At 39.9% G+C, this 17,761-nt stretch overlaps 2 protein-coding genes across 2 annotated transcripts in view; both read left to right on the forward strand.

Annotated features, from left to right (window-relative positions):
* The window catches only part of LOC114568530 (mucin-5AC-like), a 42,318-nt gene extending 38,030 nt beyond the window's left edge, over positions 1-4,288 (forward strand). Inside the window, exons 7-11 of the mRNA XM_028598144.1 lie at positions 414-518; positions 1,426-1,491; positions 2,755-2,820; positions 3,637-3,696; positions 3,910-4,288. Coding sequence (XP_028453945.1) covers positions 414-518; positions 1,426-1,491; positions 2,755-2,820; positions 3,637-3,696; positions 3,910-4,007 — 395 coding nt within the window. The 3' untranslated portion in view covers positions 4,008-4,288. The remainder of the gene's footprint in view (positions 1-413; positions 519-1,425; positions 1,492-2,754; positions 2,821-3,636; positions 3,697-3,909) is intronic.
* Positions 4,289-6,808: 2,520 nt separating this feature from the next.
* On the forward strand, positions 6,809-17,267 carry LOC114568623 (uncharacterized). Its single transcript, XM_028598224.1, has 9 exons — positions 6,809-6,882; positions 8,052-8,242; positions 9,008-9,259; positions 13,552-13,815; positions 14,050-14,112; positions 14,856-14,903; positions 14,993-15,106; positions 16,711-16,767; positions 16,855-17,267. The coding sequence occupies exons 2-9, from the start codon at positions 8,065-8,067 to the stop codon at positions 17,049-17,051; spliced, it is 1,173 nt and encodes a 390-aa protein (XP_028454025.1). The 5' UTR covers positions 6,809-6,882; positions 8,052-8,064; the 3' UTR covers positions 17,052-17,267.
* The last annotated feature ends 494 nt before the right edge of the window (positions 17,268-17,761 follow it).

The raw sequence follows: 17,761 nt of genomic DNA on the forward strand, positions 1-17,761 counted from the left end.
CCAAAACAAGTTCCTTCCAGAGGCTATTTTGCAGCGGCGCCGCGGCTCCGTCCGGCGCTTAGCGTCACCCAAGACGATTGTGATTGGTTTAAAGAAATGGAAATAAATCAGAACATGTTTTTCTCCCATCCCGGAGTGCTGTGTGGATTTGCCAGACCCTCCTCTGCAGCGCTGTGGAGGAAGGTCTGGCAATGCGAGACTACCTGGACCATCAATTATTTCTTTGTTTTTTATTTTGTTGGTTTTTATATTTTAACCTGTAGATACAACAGCCTATCAAGCGTATATAATTGTATTGAAATACACATGCACGACAAATAATACTTCATATAATATCTCTGTGTTTGTAAATGACATGCAATTTGTTCAAAGTTTTAACTAGTTCTTACTTTGTCTTCCAGCTGACCCTGAAGTCCCTCAACCGCTTCGCAGTTGGGTGATTGGAGTAGTCGTCTCCTTCGTCCTCCTCCTCTTCCTCATCATCGTCAACTTCACTCGGAGACGGTTTAAAAGACAAGGTGAATCAAACCTGACCCGTTTACACATTAAAAGGACAAACATTGAATCAATAAATACACATTTAAGAAGATGAACTAATAAAAGAAAGTATCAATAAACCCCAAAAAGGGAACAAACATAAAAAGAATAACTGTAAAAAAAAAGTTTCACATTACGGTTTGTTATTTTGCTACGAATATATATTATATATAATGATCAATATGTAATATGTATAGGAACTGTTTAGAGTTGGATATGAGGGTTGGGGAAAACAAAAAAGCTTCCGCTTCGCCCCACTGCTTTTCAGACATATTGAACATATTTCACACACTTTATAGATATTGTTTTTCCTTTTGTATAACTGTAAAAAAAAAAAGCTGAAAAATGTTGGTAGGTGTTTCACATTTTTTGTTATTTTGCTATGAATATATATATATATATATATATATATATATATATATATAAATAGATGAATATATAATATGTATTGGAGCTGTTTAGAGTTGGATATAAGGGGTGGGGAAAATAAAGCTTTGTCCCCCTACTTTTCAGATATATTAAACATATTGTTTATAACACTTTATAGATATTGATTTTCCTTTTTTATGTTGCAACCATAGAGTGTATATAAAGATCTTTATGTCCAGTGTATGGCTGCAACGCACTTTTTGTATTTTTATAGTTGATCTTATTGTTATTTTTTCTTCGAAATGAAATGAAGAAACCAGAAACCAGCAAGAGGACTGGTTCCCTTCAGCTCTGATGAGGCCTTGAAGTCTTCACATATGCACACAAAATTCTGACTAATAGGTCAGAGTTATTTTGGAAGGTGGAAAAATGAACCAAGTGTGAAAACGCCCAAGAGAGCTGAGTTTGGTTCGTGTAAAGAGAACTATATGTGAAAACACTGATGTGTCTTTTTCACAGGAAGTGAAGAAAGAAGCCCCGTCTATGAAGAGATACAGGAGGGATTTTTGCTTCAGACGACTAATGGTGAGAGATAAGAGATGTTCCTTTTTCTTAACCTTTGGGAAGTGACGTATAGCGTCTCTGATTTTAACCCAAACCTCTTCTTCTGAACTTCTGAACAACTTCGGAAAGTAAAGTAACGTCTAATTTTAACCCAAAAACATATTCTTTTTCGAAACTTAATAGTTTTGTGGCCCAAACATCACCAAACTGCAAACATTCACAAATTTTACGTTCAAAAGCAAGACTGTTACATTTTCTGGTTTAGATATTAGGTCGTATTTCTGCCACCGCTAGGGCCGCAATGTAGCCTGAAAAGCCAGACCCACATCCAGATGTTGGGTCTGGGAACTCACCATTGGCAGGGTTCAATCCGAGGGGCGGGATAAATGGTTGTCTTTCAAATTCTCTCTGTACGCAATAGGATAGCGCTACAACCAACCAGAGCAACGCTAGTTGATAGATTAAACTTTTGCTGTATTTGCCGAACACATCTTCCTTTTTTTAAGAATGACTTCAGTGCCGTTCTTTGTTCTTTTCTCAAAGAAAAGCTGAACTCCAAGTCTTCTAGTGTCGCGGCCAAAGACGATTCCAAAGACCGCCGTTCGCCAGCAGCAGCAGCCATCTTCTTTGTTTTCAAGTAGCGGGGAATTCACGCGGAACCGCCACAACTCTGTCGTCATTATGTTAAGCCCCGCCCACCGACTCTATACACAATGTGATTGGCCTGACTAGAGTTTGGTTTTTCCAGCTCACAAGCCAACCGAGAGTTGCTAGACTGACCCTGGCTGTAAATTACATTTGCTGCCCCTACGGTGCGTCTAGATTTCTAGACTAGGTGCAATGTTGTCCTCGGGGTCAAATCTGACCCATTTTCAAAAAGGATTCTAGATCTGAAATGTGGTTTTCTTTCAACCAAACTGTCAAAAAAGATAACGTTGTCTGGTTCCATTCAACAGTCTTCACAAGTAAAATAAATGATCAGTTCACTACTTTCACTGAATTTGTTTTGTTTTTTTCAATTTGGTAGCATATGAAAGAAATTTGATAAAAGAACGTTGAAAAAAGTGACCAAAAACAAAAAAGTGACCACAAACTCGAAAAAACAAAAGCAACAAAAACATCGTTAAAACTACAACAAAAACAACAAAGGCAAAGAAATGTAAAAAAAAATTGCGGAAAAACGAACCAACTATTAAAACGTGCTAAGAGAGCTGAGTTTGGTTCGCGTAAAGAGGACTATGTGTGAAAACACTGATGTGTTTTACTGATGTGTCTTTGTCACAGGAAGTGAAGAAAGAAGCCCCATCTATGACGAGATACAGAATGGATTTGTGCCTCGGCCGACTAATGGTGAGAGATAAGAGATGTTCCTTTTTCCGACAAGTTCCTCTTTCTATTCTGATTGATGTAAAATGAACTTCTTCACTGTTCTATTCCTGCTTTCATTTATATGCAGTGAGAATGGGAGCATTTATGACAGACTATATTTCATATCTTCATACACAAAAATGGATTTAGATTTTTCTGCATCTAACAAAACAACCAAGAAGACATCTTTTATTTTGGCAGGTGGAGGAAGCGACAAATTTCAAAAAAAGTGACAAAAACTTTGAAAAAAGAGACAGTAGAAAAAAGTAAGGAAGAAAGGCAAGAAGAGGTCAAAACAAGCGAGAAAACCTTCAAAAAAAGGTGACAAACTTCAAAAAACAGCGACAAAAACTTTGAAAAAAGCGATCTGTTAAAAAAAAGAACTACAGCCTTGTAACTTAAAAACATTTAGCAAAAGATGTCACGTACCCTCTGCAGTCCTCCAAAGTACCCCTAGGGGGACATGTACCCCCATTTGAGAAACACAGAGTCATATTTAGATGCACTTGGTCGGCACCATTGGCGTCACTTGTTGACACTATTGGGACTTGCGTCTAGCCCTTTGGCGTCATATTTAGATGCGCTTAGTCGGGGCTCTTGGCGTCTGAGTCGGGACGTACGTTTATCTGACATGTGGCACAAGAACGGGATAGTTAGGTTTAGGAGAAGATGGTGGGTGGGGTTACATAGTGTACGTTTCAGTGACACGCGGCACAAGAACGGGACACGAACACCGGACTCCTGGGTGGAAGTCCTGTGTTATAATATATATTCATTGTGTTTCATTCCTTCTCACAGTGACATCACTTCCTAATGAGTCCCCATATTCCTTGATTGGCAACAATTATAATAATAAAGGTAACTTCAACACATAGGATATATAAGCAGGTTTACTGGGTCAAAGAGGCCATGATATATGTAAGAAGACAGATTCTATTCAAAACTGGAAATACAGAAACTAAATAATATTAATATATATTTAACAAAACACTGAATGAGAAGCAGATGGTGAATTTTTTTACCCTGATGAAACGGACAAAATTATGATCTGTATTTTTTCTCGGCCCACAGGTTTGTCACAGCAAATTGACAACACGTATTGTTTACTGAACAACACGTATTGTTTACTGGAGAAACCCAAAGCAACGGCAAACAACCAGAACCAATAACTCTGCTCCATCAGTGCAGCCGGGGGAATGACTGTAACGGCTCTGTAGCGACACTTTCTACCTATTTATAGTATAGTTGTGATATCACAATGGACGGCTCATTTCAAGGCACATTTTCTGAATACTGGCTGTGTGCATTTCTCTGTGGATTGAACGTTTTTTTTACTTTCACAGTAGTCTATATATCGACAACGATTCATTTACGGGAATGACCCAGTGCCGCTGTAAATTCCGCCGGATGTCCCTCTTTTCGGCAGGGTGTCCATCACCTTCCTCTTTCTTTGTGTTGCCGTTCTAACCTCCGGTGGATTTGTGAGAACTATGGTTAACTGCTCCTCAGATCTCTGCAGGGTAAATCCAAACAGCTAGCTAGACTATCTGTCCAAGTGTGAAGCTCTGTGCTTGGCGTGCTCTATAAATAAAGATTATTATTATTATTATAAACCAGAGCAATGCAAGACTATGAAGATACAAACTACATCTTATTGCATTGATTCATTTTAGTTTGAGTGGTGCTCAGTAATGTGTCTGTCTTCATGCTGGCAATGAGAGACTACTTTCACAGTATTTAAAAAGGCACCACGAATCAGCTTTATTATGAAAAAATGGCGTAAAAATGTCACCTTTTAAATACGGGACCTTTAATTTAACAACATGTATATCAGCTTATATCTGTTATATTATTTTCACATGTTTTCACAATTTAACTCTTTGCAAAGTATTTTATAAAGACAATTTGAAGTTGTGAAAATTGTGTTCTTCTAATTGGTCATTTACAATTTAAAGTCAGTACGAGTTAGTTAAAGTGCTCATATTATGCTCGTTTTCAGGTTCATAATTGCAGTTAGATGTTATATCAGAATAGGTTTACATGGTTTAAATTTAAAAAAACACCATATTTTTGTTGTACTGCACATTGCTGCAGCTCCTCTTTTCTCCCTGTGTGTTGAGCTCTCTGTTTTAGCTACAGAGTGAGACATCTCACTTCTGTTCAATCTTTGTTGGGAGTCGCACAGTCGCAGTAGCTAGGTAAGGACTACTAGCCCGTAGTCTAGTATATCTTAAATGTAAATGCTCAAATTAAAAGCTGATGTTGGTTCTCGTTTACAGTTGAGATTGTCGTTTTAGATTGTCTTTAGTTCAAAATATTTTAATGTTTTCAGAATTTGAAAAGTGGTCACATGTTGCATCTTAGTTCTTCAGTTGTTTACAATATATTTTTACAGTTATTAGAGACCATGGCTCCCAGAAGTCTGTTGCTCAAGCAGCAAAATACGATCTATATTTACAAAAAGACTTTACGAACGTCATGTTCAGCGACACATGCGTCACCGTTGGAAAGTAAAGTAACGTCTAATTTTAACCCAAAAACTATGACCTTTTTCTAAACTAAAAGCAACACTACTTTTTGAGAACTTTTTGTACCTTAAAATAATGTTTCCAAAATCGTTTCAGTGGTTCATCAACTCGTAACAGGGTGAACGTCACTTCTCCATTCGCTTTGCGACCCTTCTATCGGCTATAACCGCACTATGCAAGTTTGCCAGATCGGGCAGCGGATCTGTAGTTCGAATGAGACATAAAGAACTACAACAGACAGCGGTAATGGACAATTCTGCTTCCAACCTGTAGGGGGACCGAAGTGGGAAAAGTTCTCTAATGTTGCTTTAATAGGGGCCTAAAACTCACCAAACTGCAAACATTTCACACATTTAAATACGTGTTTAAAATCCCAACTTTTACGTTCAAAACCGCGACCGTTACGTTCTCTGGTTTAGATATTAGGTCGTATTTCTGCCACCGCTAGGGGCGCAATGTTGTCCTCGGCTAAAATTTGACCCATTTTCAAAAATGTTTCTAGATCAGAAATTTGGGTTTCTTTTAACCAAACTGTCAAAAAAGATAACGTGGATGGTTCCATTCAACAGTCTTCACAAGTAAAACAAATGATTATTTCACTACTTTCATTGAATTTGGGGGTTTTATTCAATTTTGTAGCATTCGGAATTCTTTTTTATAAAAGAGGGTTGAACAAAGTGACAAAAATGTTGGAAAAAGCTTGAAAAACGCAGGAAAAACAATAAAAAAACATTAAAAAGGAAACAGAAACAAATTGACAAAAACAGAGGAAAAAGTGACCAAAACATTGAAAAAATAAGTGAAAAAAACGTCATAAAAGCTTCAAAAACATTGGCAAAAGGGCACCCAGATAGCTCAGTTGGTAGAGCTGGCGCCCACATATAGATGTTTATGCCTCAACGCCGGGTTCAACTCCGACCTGCGGCCCTTTTCTGCATGTCATCCCCCCTCTCTCTCCCTTTTCATTTCTTCAGCTGGCCAGTCAATAAACACCTACAAATGCCCAAAAATAAATAAATAAATAAAACATTGGAAAAACGGAAAGAAAGTGAAAGAAAAGTGACAAAAACATCAGGAAAAGCAACAAAAGCGTCGAAAAACACGACCAAAATGTTGAATATTTTTTTTGTTTTAGTTTTAAATGTTGACCCAGAAAAACCCAAAAGTTGCACGGCCGACGGGAAGACAACACAAGGGAGACTGGTTGAGTTATTATTGAAGGCAGCTGCTAAATGCTGGGAGTATACAAGCCTCCAAGTGTCTGTGACGTATACAGACGATGGCGCTCCGTTCTTCACAGAGTCTTTGGAACAAACGGGGAAGAGGAAAAAGAAGAGGAGCAACAAGTGGAAAAGTGTCTCACATGCTGAGGCTTTAGACTTGGATCATCATCAGCAGCAGCAGCAGCAGCAGTTTGATGTTTTCCATCCAAAGATGTCCACATTCATCATCTTCTGTCACGTTTGTTTCCTGCACACCGCTCTGATCCGCTGCAGTGGATCCTCCACAGCTACAGGTCGGTTTCTGATTCATTTATCAGCATTTAAAATTTCAACTGCTGCTTTTTTATTTGCTTTTGGACTCATGTTACAAAAGTGTATTTACAATAATCATCATTACTCAATCTTTTAACAACTTTTTATTATATTTTTTTATTGTTCATTGAGTTGTTTGTTGTGCATTTTAAGGAAATACTGTATGTTGGCTTGTCTTCATGTCTAAGTGAAAGACATGTTGCATTTTACAGTGTGAGACCTTAAATACTACAGAAAAAAATTATATTTTCTTTTACTTAAAGTAGTTTCTAGGGGGAAAAAAAGAATGACGATACTTTGGGACTTTGTCTAACAGTCTTAAAAAAAGGAATTTTATACTGTAGTGATATGAACTAAGAATAAGTATGTATATATACTATATTTTATATATATTCTATATCTACAGTATATAGATATAGAATATATATAGAAAAGTAGTATTTTCTGAAACTGTTTTTTACATAAAATAAGAGGGCCCATCGCTCTCCGAGCGTCTGGCAAAGCAACAGAGCTAGGCCCCAGGTCTATTATGGTCAATTGGCTACATTCACCAACCATTCTTACGAAGAAATGTGTTCTTAAACCCCGCTTACGCACTTTTTATGAAGATTCTGACATTCACTAATGTTTTCTTATCTTGGATTTGTTCTTAGCTAAGAAAAGCACCTCAAACAACAAAAGAGATAAATTTTTTAGCCCTTTCTACGTTAATAATGGAGCATAAACTGTCAACTAGTAATAATAAGTGAAAATAATAAACTAAATTTGAATAATTATGATTCCAGTGACTACTTAAAACTATATCAAAAAGAAAACAAGTATTAGCCCTTACATCTTTTTAGTTGTATTGTTATGATTAGACTTTTAATTTTTTCATAAAGACATTCCTGCACATTTTAAACGTTAATTTTCTCGTAATAACCAACCTGTTCTCACTCCAAACTCGTAAAATAAGGACGCTTGGGCAGCAGCTCTCAGCGTCAGATACGACGCGTTTAGATGTGACGCTAAAGGAGACTTTTAGAACCAATAACGCAAACGGCGCCTGACGAAGCGCACGTATTTTACGCGACAGTGAGAATATGTTGTTATAACATTCACACTGACAGTCACTGTTCTGAGCGTTTGCTTCCTGCTTTGTCATTTGAAGCCGACTGGATGACATGACACCAGCATGTTTCCATGAGATAAAACAGGAAGCAAGGCTAAAAACTGACCATGAGCAGGATGTGAGTGACACAGCTCCGCATCCAAAACAGCAACTGGGAAATGTAGAGGACGGAACATTTCTGTTTGATGCTGTGGTGCCGTCAAAAAGAAATTCAGTCCTGTCCTTAAAAGGTAACTACCTTTTTTTCAACCGGGACCCTATTTTCCTATTATTTTGTGTCTAAGTGACTGATGGGAACAACAGTCTCTGACATTGGTCCAGTATTAAGCGAGATCGCTGCAGTCGGCAGCGGCGAAACAAGCTACAATGTAAGTTAATAGTAATTGTCCAGCTTGTATTTACCTTCACTAAAGTGCTGTTTTGCTGCTGACAGACTCAGATTAAAGGGGTGGTTCAGAATTTTGGACACAGCACCAAACAGGAAGCAGCAAACAGCTAGAGCCAGTGGTGTTTATGGTTGCTATGGCGCGGCGCCAAGCTAAACGCTAGCGGTAGAAAAAGCTGATTTTCAACCCTTCTGAAGCGAGTCATCCAACGGGAGTTTTACCGCCAGATAAACGCGGACTGGAGACATTCATCTCCATGTACGGCAGAACAGAAAATCTGCAAACTTTCCCTCAAGTTACCAGCTAACGCTAGCTTGATTAGATTTTTCAAAACAAATCTAGTTGTAGTCTTTTCATATGATGACGGTCTCTAACGTTAGATGTGAGATGGTGTCAGATTTGAGTCTTTTTAAAGTCTGTTTAAAGTCTTCTCGTGTATGGTAGGCATTATGTGGCCGTTTTTTCGGGGGAGGACAGTCTCTAACATGGAATTGCGAAGAGTTGAACTGGTTGAAAAACAACATTAAGTAAAACCAGGTAAATAAAAGTACTAAAACAGAACGAGAAAAGCTCTCAGGGAGTTTCCAACCTGTTTCTGTCCTCCAGCAGTGATCCGGATTTCAGTCCCGGAGGATCACCACGTCTGTCTGCAGTGTGGCGGGTCCGACAGCTCTGACGTGGTCTGGACTCATCGGGACAGGGTGGTGGTGACTCGACGTGGCAGTTACGAGGCCAAAGACGACCGCCAACGCTACATCCTGGAGCCCGACGGCAGCCTCTGCCTCAAGCGGCTCGACGAATCTGACAGCGGGAAGTTCCGCTGTAACCAGCGGCTGGTGGCCGAGCTGCAGGTGCTAACAGGTACGGGGAGACCGGGGAGAGTTGTAAAACTTCCAATTTCCCCAATCAGGAACAAGTTTTGAATCACCTGATTCACTCTAAACATGCTCTGTTAAGTCCATAAAGTGCTCATATTATGCTTTTCCCCTTTCCTTTATTGTTGGAAAATAAAGGCTTATCATATCATACCTCATAACTAGTTTATATCACATTTTGAGTGCGCTGGCTTAAAAGAGCTCCAAGATACAGACAGAAATGTCAAATATGTTACCTATGCTGGAGGTAGAGCTAGGAGTGGTGCATTGTGGGAAAGAGGGATTTATTTAAACAGTTGGACTGATTGTTTGAGAGACTGTAATCAAAGATCCTCTACACTACTAAAGACAGTAGCGCCAATGGTGTGAAACGGTACACACTTTCTGTCTCATAAAGGGGCATGGCCTCGTTTCAAAGTGTGGTGAACGTCCAAAACGTTTTTCCAAAATTAGGCCCTATGTTCCCACATTTCCTTTTTCATAAATTTGTATCACCTATTATCCTATTATGTGGGAACATAATGCTGTGGGAACATAGGGCTGTGGGACCATTGGGCTGTGGGACCATTGGGCTGTGGGACCATTGGGCTGTGGGACCATTGGGCTGAAATAGAGTCTGTCTGCAATGTCCCCAATCTCACTGCGACTGATGTGAAATTCACTTCTCCTCTGTAAAGCAAAAATAACACAGTGGAGAAGTGAATTTCACATCGGTCTCGATCAAAATAGAAAGCGGAAGTTGTCTATCTAGTTCTTTGTGTTTTTTTTGTAAAAAGGAACATTTCTTATCTTTCACCATGTGTCGGCTAAAGCAAAAAAAATCCATCCTGTACATGTTCGTTATCATAGACGGGGCATCTTTCTTCACTTCCTGTTGAAAAAGACACAATATTAGTACAACATGAGTGATCACTGGTTATCTCATTTGGGTGTTTTTACATATAGTCCTCTTTAAACAAACCAAACTCAGTTCTCTTGGGGTGTTTTCACACCAAAATATCTCAGGCCTACATTATTAGTCAGCATTTTGTGTGCCTATGTGAAGACCTCAAGAGCTGAAGGGAACCAGTCCTCTTCCTATTTTCTCGTTTCCCTATTTCACTTTGAACAAAAAAATTAAATATAAAAATACAAGTGTGTTGCAGTCATATACTGTAAATAAAGATCAGAAAAACTGATGGAAAAACTATCTATTATCTGTTATAAACAATATGTTCAATACCCCTTATATCCAACTGTAAATAGTTCCTGTATATATTATATCTACATCATTATATATTATATATTCATAGCAACATAAGAAATATACAGTAATTTTAAACACCTACCAACATTTTTCAGCTTTTTTTTATATTTGTCACTGTTCACTTTTAGGGTATATTATACTTTTATTAATGCATCTCCTTTAATGTGTATTTATTGATTAAAGGTCCCATATCATGCTCATTTTCAGGTTCATACTTGTATTTTGGGTTTCTACTAGAACATCTTTACATGCTTTAATGTAAAAACAAAACACATTATATTTCTCTTACTGTCTCCCTGAATATACCTGTATTACACCCTCTGTCTGCAACACTTCGTTTTGGTGCCTGTCTCTTTAAGCCCCCCCTCCCAAAAATGCCCAGTCTGCTCTGATTGGTAGGCTTAATGCATTTCCGGATCTTCCGCATCTGCGCTCTTTTACCTACTTTAACTGACTCATGACAAATTCAAATCATATCAGTTTTAGCGGGATTTCTTCAGGCAGACTTAAAAACCTGCCTCTGATACAGAATGTATTACGTAACAAAGTGTTTAAACCAGGGGTGTCAAACTTAATTTCACTAAGGACCACACTGGGAAATAAGAATCACATCAAGGGCCAGACATGTAGAGTTAATTCACATGCTTTTATTTTCATTGAAAAAGTCAAGCATCTTTTACTGTATTATTGCATGTCTCGTATAGTCTTCTCGCTTACAGCTCGGTCGACAGAAATCCTCCCAAAAAGTTACTTAGCCATCAAAGAAAAAAGCGACAAAGAAGGTCGAAAAAAAACTAAGTAGGGCCCTTATTTATTATTAACCTAAATTGACCAATATCTGCGTGGGGACGGATTTGGCTTGAGTTTGACAAACGTGGTTTAAACAGACCCCCCGCCGGTGGACGCAGGAGGTCGTTGTTTATGATCCTGTTTAAATCAATCTAAAATAAAAAACCATAACAGCTAGAGCAGTGTTTCTCAAATTGGGGTACTCTGGAGGACTGCAGGGTGTACATGTCCCCCTAGGGGTACTCTGGAGGACTGCAGGCAGTGTGTGTCCCCCTAGGGGTCCTCTGGAGGACTGCAGGCAGTGCATGTTCCCCTAGGGGTCCTCTGGAGGACTGCAGGGTGTATGTGTCCCCCTAGGGGTCCTCTGGAGGACTGCAGGGTGTATGTGTCCCCCTAGGGGTCCTCTGGAGGACTGCAGGGTGTATATGTCCCCCTAGGGGTCCTCTGGAGGACTGCAGGGTGTACGTGTCCCCCTAGGGGTCCTCTCGAGGACTGCAGGGGATACATGACATTTTTTGCAAAATGTTTTTCAGTTCCTAGGCTGTACTTACTTCTACTGTCTTTTTTTTCTCCAAATTTGTCTCTTTTTTCAAAGCTTTTGTCGCTGTTTGTGAAGTTTGTCACCTTTTTTTAAAGGTTCTGTTGCTTGTTTTGACCTATTCTTGCCTTTCTTCCTTACTTTTTTCTACTGTCTTTTTTTCTTCTTGAATTTTTTGTCTCTTTTTTCAAAGTTTGTCGCAAATTTTTTGTCACGTTTGTCGCCCTATTGTTGCCTTCCTTCTTTCCACGGTGTTTTTCCAAGGTTTTGTCATTTTTTGAAAATGTTTTCCAGATAACGTTTTTATTACTATTTGCGACCTATTCTTGCCTTAGTTCCTTCTTTCTCCCGTCTTTTTCCAAGGTTTTGTCGTTTTTTGAAAATGTTTTCCAGGTACAAGGCTGTTGTTTAGTAAATCTATCGCTGACATTGCTGTATTGTTCCTCTTTATAGAGACTTTTTTTTTCTACCAAAATCTATTCGCGCTGGTTAGGGGGTACATTAAAAAACGTTGAACTGCTTAAAAAAGGAGGAACATTAGTGAAAAAAGCTTGAGAACCATACTTTGGAGGACTGCAGGGGGTATGTGTCCCCCTAGGAGTACTTTGGAGGACTGCAGGGGGTACGTGTCCCCCTAGGGGTACTCTGGAGGACCGCAGGGTGTACGTGTCCCCCTAGGGGTACTCTGGAGGACCGCAGGGGGTACGTGTCCCCCTAGGGGTACTTTGGAGGACCGCAGGGGGTACGTGTCCCCCTAGGGGTACTCTGGAGGACTGCAGGGGGTACGTCCATTCTTGTTGCGGCAGAAAGCTAAGGCTTCTGTCTTTCGCGTCACTGCTTTGTACGCTCGTGATGATCCTATCACGTTACGTGACACCCACAGGACACCATTGTATTGCAGATGAAACTATCAAAACGCTTTGACACCCAGTTCAATCAACTTATGGAGTGTTAAGATGTATTTTGTTCATGTTTTTGCATTTAGAAATCGTTTGGATCAATATGTTTTGTGTGTGAATTTAAGTAAAATTTGATGAAAACATCCCGATTTCTTTTCTTTTTTTAAATTCATGACACATTTTCAATACTTTTATTAATAATATAATAGTTTATTGACTTACATAAGCTTTTAGCTTAGGTTGCACTGATTTTAGCGATATGAAGCATTTGAAGACACTCCAAGAAATGACATCACAATAAGCCAAAAACAATGTAGGCACTGCAGCATTTCTATTAAAAGAGTTCAAAGGGTTAAAACCACAACATTACACTGTCTGGTTTAGATATGAGGACAGAAAACACTCCTGTGGGTTGTCTTAAAATTAGAGGGGAGGAATAAACCGCATATTGTCGTGGCTTGTTGTTTAAACCACCGATAAGGAACATGTGAGAACATGATGCATGCAAAACAGACAAGTAGGGAGTCTACAGTGACTCAGACAGAATTTAGGTTCATCAGATAAGCCTGTTTTTTTGTTTTTTTTACATAGAAATAGAAATACTGCAGGTGAAATCCTGTCAGTTGTGTAAAGTACCAATGGCATATACCCATAATTACTCTAATTATTTAGTGCAAGGCGGAAAAAAAGAAAAATTGGATATTGGAACCCATATTTCTGTTTTTCCAAATGTCCGTCTGTGCCTAGAAAATTGAACTGATAAGCGTTACACTGACCATTATGCGTCTTTGTGTCTGCTCCCTCAGGCCTTGATTTCGCTGTGTCTGCAGGCCGGACGCTGCTGCTCCCCTGCAACGGCTCCTTCAGAATTCAGAAGAAGTGGTCCCACCGGAGGGAAGGAGCGCGGTGGGTGACCATCCTCACCCGGTTCAAAAACGGCACGGTGCGAGCAGAGAGGTCGCGGCTCAGCCTCGGGAACGACGCCCTGCAGATCGAGGACCTGCAGCCGGAGGACGCGGGAGGGTATAAGTGCAACGGGGTGCTGATGGCCAGACTCACCGTCCTGACAGGTGGTTCGCTTAGCTGGAATTTAATTACTTGATATGATGTAAATATTCCTAAAAAAGTTAATTTACAAAATCGATTCTAGAAAAAAAAACAAGCACAAGGTTATTGTGCTATGTTTTTTTTTTTTTTTTTTTACCAAAAAAGACTCTTCTGAAAAACGCCCCAGTATGTTGTTTTTTCATCACAACACATTGTGATGGCACAAATTAAAAATAACATATTTTTTGATAAATCAGTGCAGCCGGAGTCGACCAGCATCGAGCACACCACCGGTACGATCACAACAACTGCTGTCACAGGTAGGATGTTCTCAACACCAGCTCAGAGACACATCATTTAGTTCCTCTGCTAAGTTTGAATTAATTCATCCATGATCTATACCCAGTGGCGGTTCTAAGGGGGAGTCAAGGGTGGCAAGTGCCCCCCGTAATATATATATATCCCCCCTGAATATATTCACCCTCCTCTGGCCTCCCCTAACTGTGGCAAAAAAATGTCATACATTTTTTACCCCACCTTTATCCCCAAAGAGGGGATATTATTCATGTGCAGTGATAAATAAAACGTAGGTTAACACTGAATGAGTTAATCTTGGGTTTATTGTTATATGTGTATGGTTTGTCTTTTGTAGAAGAAGACCTATGGACGGTTGGTGGCAGTGTAATGTAGTGGGTATACTGCGTATACCTGCGTTTCACGTAGACTTATCGCACGTAGGCCTCACACTGTTGGAAATGTCTGTAGAAATACGCGCTAATATACTGTGTATGAAGGAATTTTCTGTAATGATTTTCCCCAGGTGTTTTTCCATATTTTGATTCTTTTGGATTAACAGAAATGGCCACTTAAAGGTACAGAGGATTGTTTCGTAAATGTACAGAATTTTCAGTTTTGGGATTTTCTGTAAAATAAATAAAAATTCTCACAGTGCAGCATGGTCCATCCATTTGAAATGGTCCAGAACCGCTGCTGTCTATACCGGACATTATTTTGATAAAACGGGTAGTGATCGCTAAACTAAACTTCCTGCTGTGTTCATCAGATGTGGTTGAAACAAAGACGGAGGAGGAGAAGAAGAGACCTGAGAATGGTGAGTCGGCACCGTCACCTGTCTCAAGCAGAAAGTTTACAGATGTTTGAATGTCTTGCTGAGCAGATGTTGTGTCTGTGGTCTCACAGCGCTGCTGATGGTTGCTGTCGTGGGGTTGGCGGTAATGATTGTCCTCATGGTCGCCCTCTGTGTTTTACTGACCGGCATGAAGTGCAGGAGGAAGAAGAAACGCAGATGTGCAGGTATCTGAAGATACAGACAGAAAGCGTTTCACAATGCTTTACCCTTCGTATAGTCATTGCATTGCCAGCTCTATCTCCACAGCGCTGTGGAGTAAGCTCTGGCTACGCCACAGACACTTTTGTCTACGAGTCAATCGTAAAATCTTGCTGACAAAATTACGCAGTTTAAATTTTTCCTCAGATGCGCTTAAATGGATTGAGTTTTACCTCACTGACCCCTCCCAACATGTCAGAGTCCAGTCATTTAACTCAGCGGCCCTCAGTCTGTCCACCGGTCTTCCTCAAGGATCAAATTTGGGACCCTTGTTGTTCTCACTTTACATAAATGACCTCCCGTCCGTCTGTTCTGATGTTTCTGTGCAGATGTATGCTGATGACACCGTAGTCTATGTTCATATTAGTAATATCTCTCAGGTGGCTGAGAAGCTCATTAACTACATGGTTAATATTACAGCTTGGTTGAAACAATACTGCCTGCAGTTGAACACATCAAAAACAGTAGCAGTGTTCTTTGCCAAGTCCCACGGAAACTTTAGTGTTGAGCCGGATGTTTTCGTGTTAGGGGAAAGGCTGCAGATCGTGTCAGAATACAAATATTCTGGGGGGTTAATTGATTCAAAGTTGCATTTACATCACATGTAAAAAGGGTCTGGAATTGAATCAAATTCAACCTCAGTAACTTTAGATACATTCGACATCAAATGTCCACAAAGGCAGCAAAAATGTGCATGCACTCTATGACCTTCTCACATATCACTTACTGTTTAACCATTTGGTCCCAAGCAAGTGTTACATCTCTGAAACCTCTGCAATCACTTCACAAACAAACAGTTAAAATTCTGGACAAGAAACCAAGCATTTTTTTATCATTGTCCAATATTAGAAAAACACAGATTACTCAACTGGGAAAACATGGTCAAATATTCAAATCTGTGTCTTGACTATAAAATTATTCACAGTTTATCATCCCATTCTCTCCACCAGTTTTGTCAACATCTGATCACAGCAGAACCGGAGGTGCAGCGGGGGGAGATTGTATCATTCCATTTAGGAAAAAAGTGTATTTGGTCACACTGCTTTTTCTGTTCGAGCTGCTACTGAGTGGAACCTCACCCCCATAACCATCAGAAATCTAAATAAATATAGCACATTCAAGATCCAGTTAAAGAAATAGCTCATTGATAATCAGAGCTATCAACATTATCATTAACTTTTAGACCTGCTCACACTGCCCCCTGCTGGCTTCTTGCCTTGTGTGTGTGTGTGCATGTGTTCATGTCTTTGTCTGATGTTTGCCTGATTGTTGGTCTGCTCTGTTTCTATTGTACATTTTAGCTTAATTGTACTTTTTACCAAATGTATTGTTATATTGTTATGTAAATATGTAATTTTACTCTCTTTTAGGGTGACTTTTACCATCTGTATAGGGACTGCAGATGAAAAATAGCCTTCTGGCTAACCGTGGCATATTGACAGAAATGTATATTAACATGCACTGTTCCTGTAATAAATAAATAAATAAAATAGATGCATTCTGGGATAGGTAAAAAAAAAATGCTCTGGGTTGTTTTGCACTTCTTTCATTGTCTTCTGTTTGTCTGCAGCCCAGAGACATGAAGACACGGAGCTGCAGCCATGGAATACGTCCAACACGCAAACCGGTAACACCATCCACCCTTTGCACCGTACGTTTCATTCATCCTCATCAGTTCTCACTGTACATACCGTACACACCTGTGTCTCCGCAGAGCGGGAGGTCCCCGAGAGTCCGTCCCTGCCGGAGGAGACTATCCATTACGCTTCTCTGGGCCGACAGAACTGGAGGGAGAGACCCAGCAGGCCTCCACCGGACCAGAACCACCACGACGTCATCTACTCTTCGGTCATCACCAGACCGGCCGCCCAACAGAAACGCTTTCTGCTGCATCCCGTCGCAGCCATCTGACAGTCAGGAGTGCAACGAAATGTTAAATATGAAACCATGAGAGGCTGTTTTTCATCTTAACCTACATGTTAATGCACTTTCCTACAGTACTGTATGTATTCCAATGTGATTAAAACACTGATTTATGTACCGTGTATACCTATTTTAACTTAACTCAATTGCCCCTTTAAGTGAAATTTCCCTCGCACAGCTATTAAAAATACATCAGTACATGAATACATGAATATACGCTTACTTTCTTTCTTGCTAAGAGTTAGATGACAAGATTGATACCAGACCTGAGCCGTTTTCTCTGATGAAATCTGTACAATGTCCGGAGATTCCACTAGAAAATCCAATCCGAGTACCAGTCAGGATGGCTGCAGAGGAGGAGGAATTCATCTTCCTGAAAACGCAACGAAATGTAGGCTACCTAATAGTGTCATCAACAAACTCTAAGATTATAAGGGTGGGGGTAAGGTTACTGTCATGCTGTGGATGTGAAATGTTAATTTTAGCCACATAATAGCGGGGTCAGCCCTATATTCCCACAGCTATGATCCCACAGCCCTATGTTCCCACATTTCTAAGAATTTTTTTTTCCACTGAAAATTAGACCCTATGTTCTGACAGCCCTATGTTCCTACATTTCTAAGATTTTTCTTAAAATTAGGCCCTATGTTCCCACAGCCCTACTGTATGTTCCAGGGTTAGGTTTCCACCAGATTTAG

This window comes from Perca flavescens, chromosome 14 (genome assembly GCF_004354835.1).
Source record: "Perca flavescens isolate YP-PL-M2 chromosome 14, PFLA_1.0, whole genome shotgun sequence".
In the NCBI taxonomy this organism is placed as follows: domain Eukaryota; kingdom Metazoa; phylum Chordata; class Actinopteri; order Perciformes; family Percidae; genus Perca; species Perca flavescens.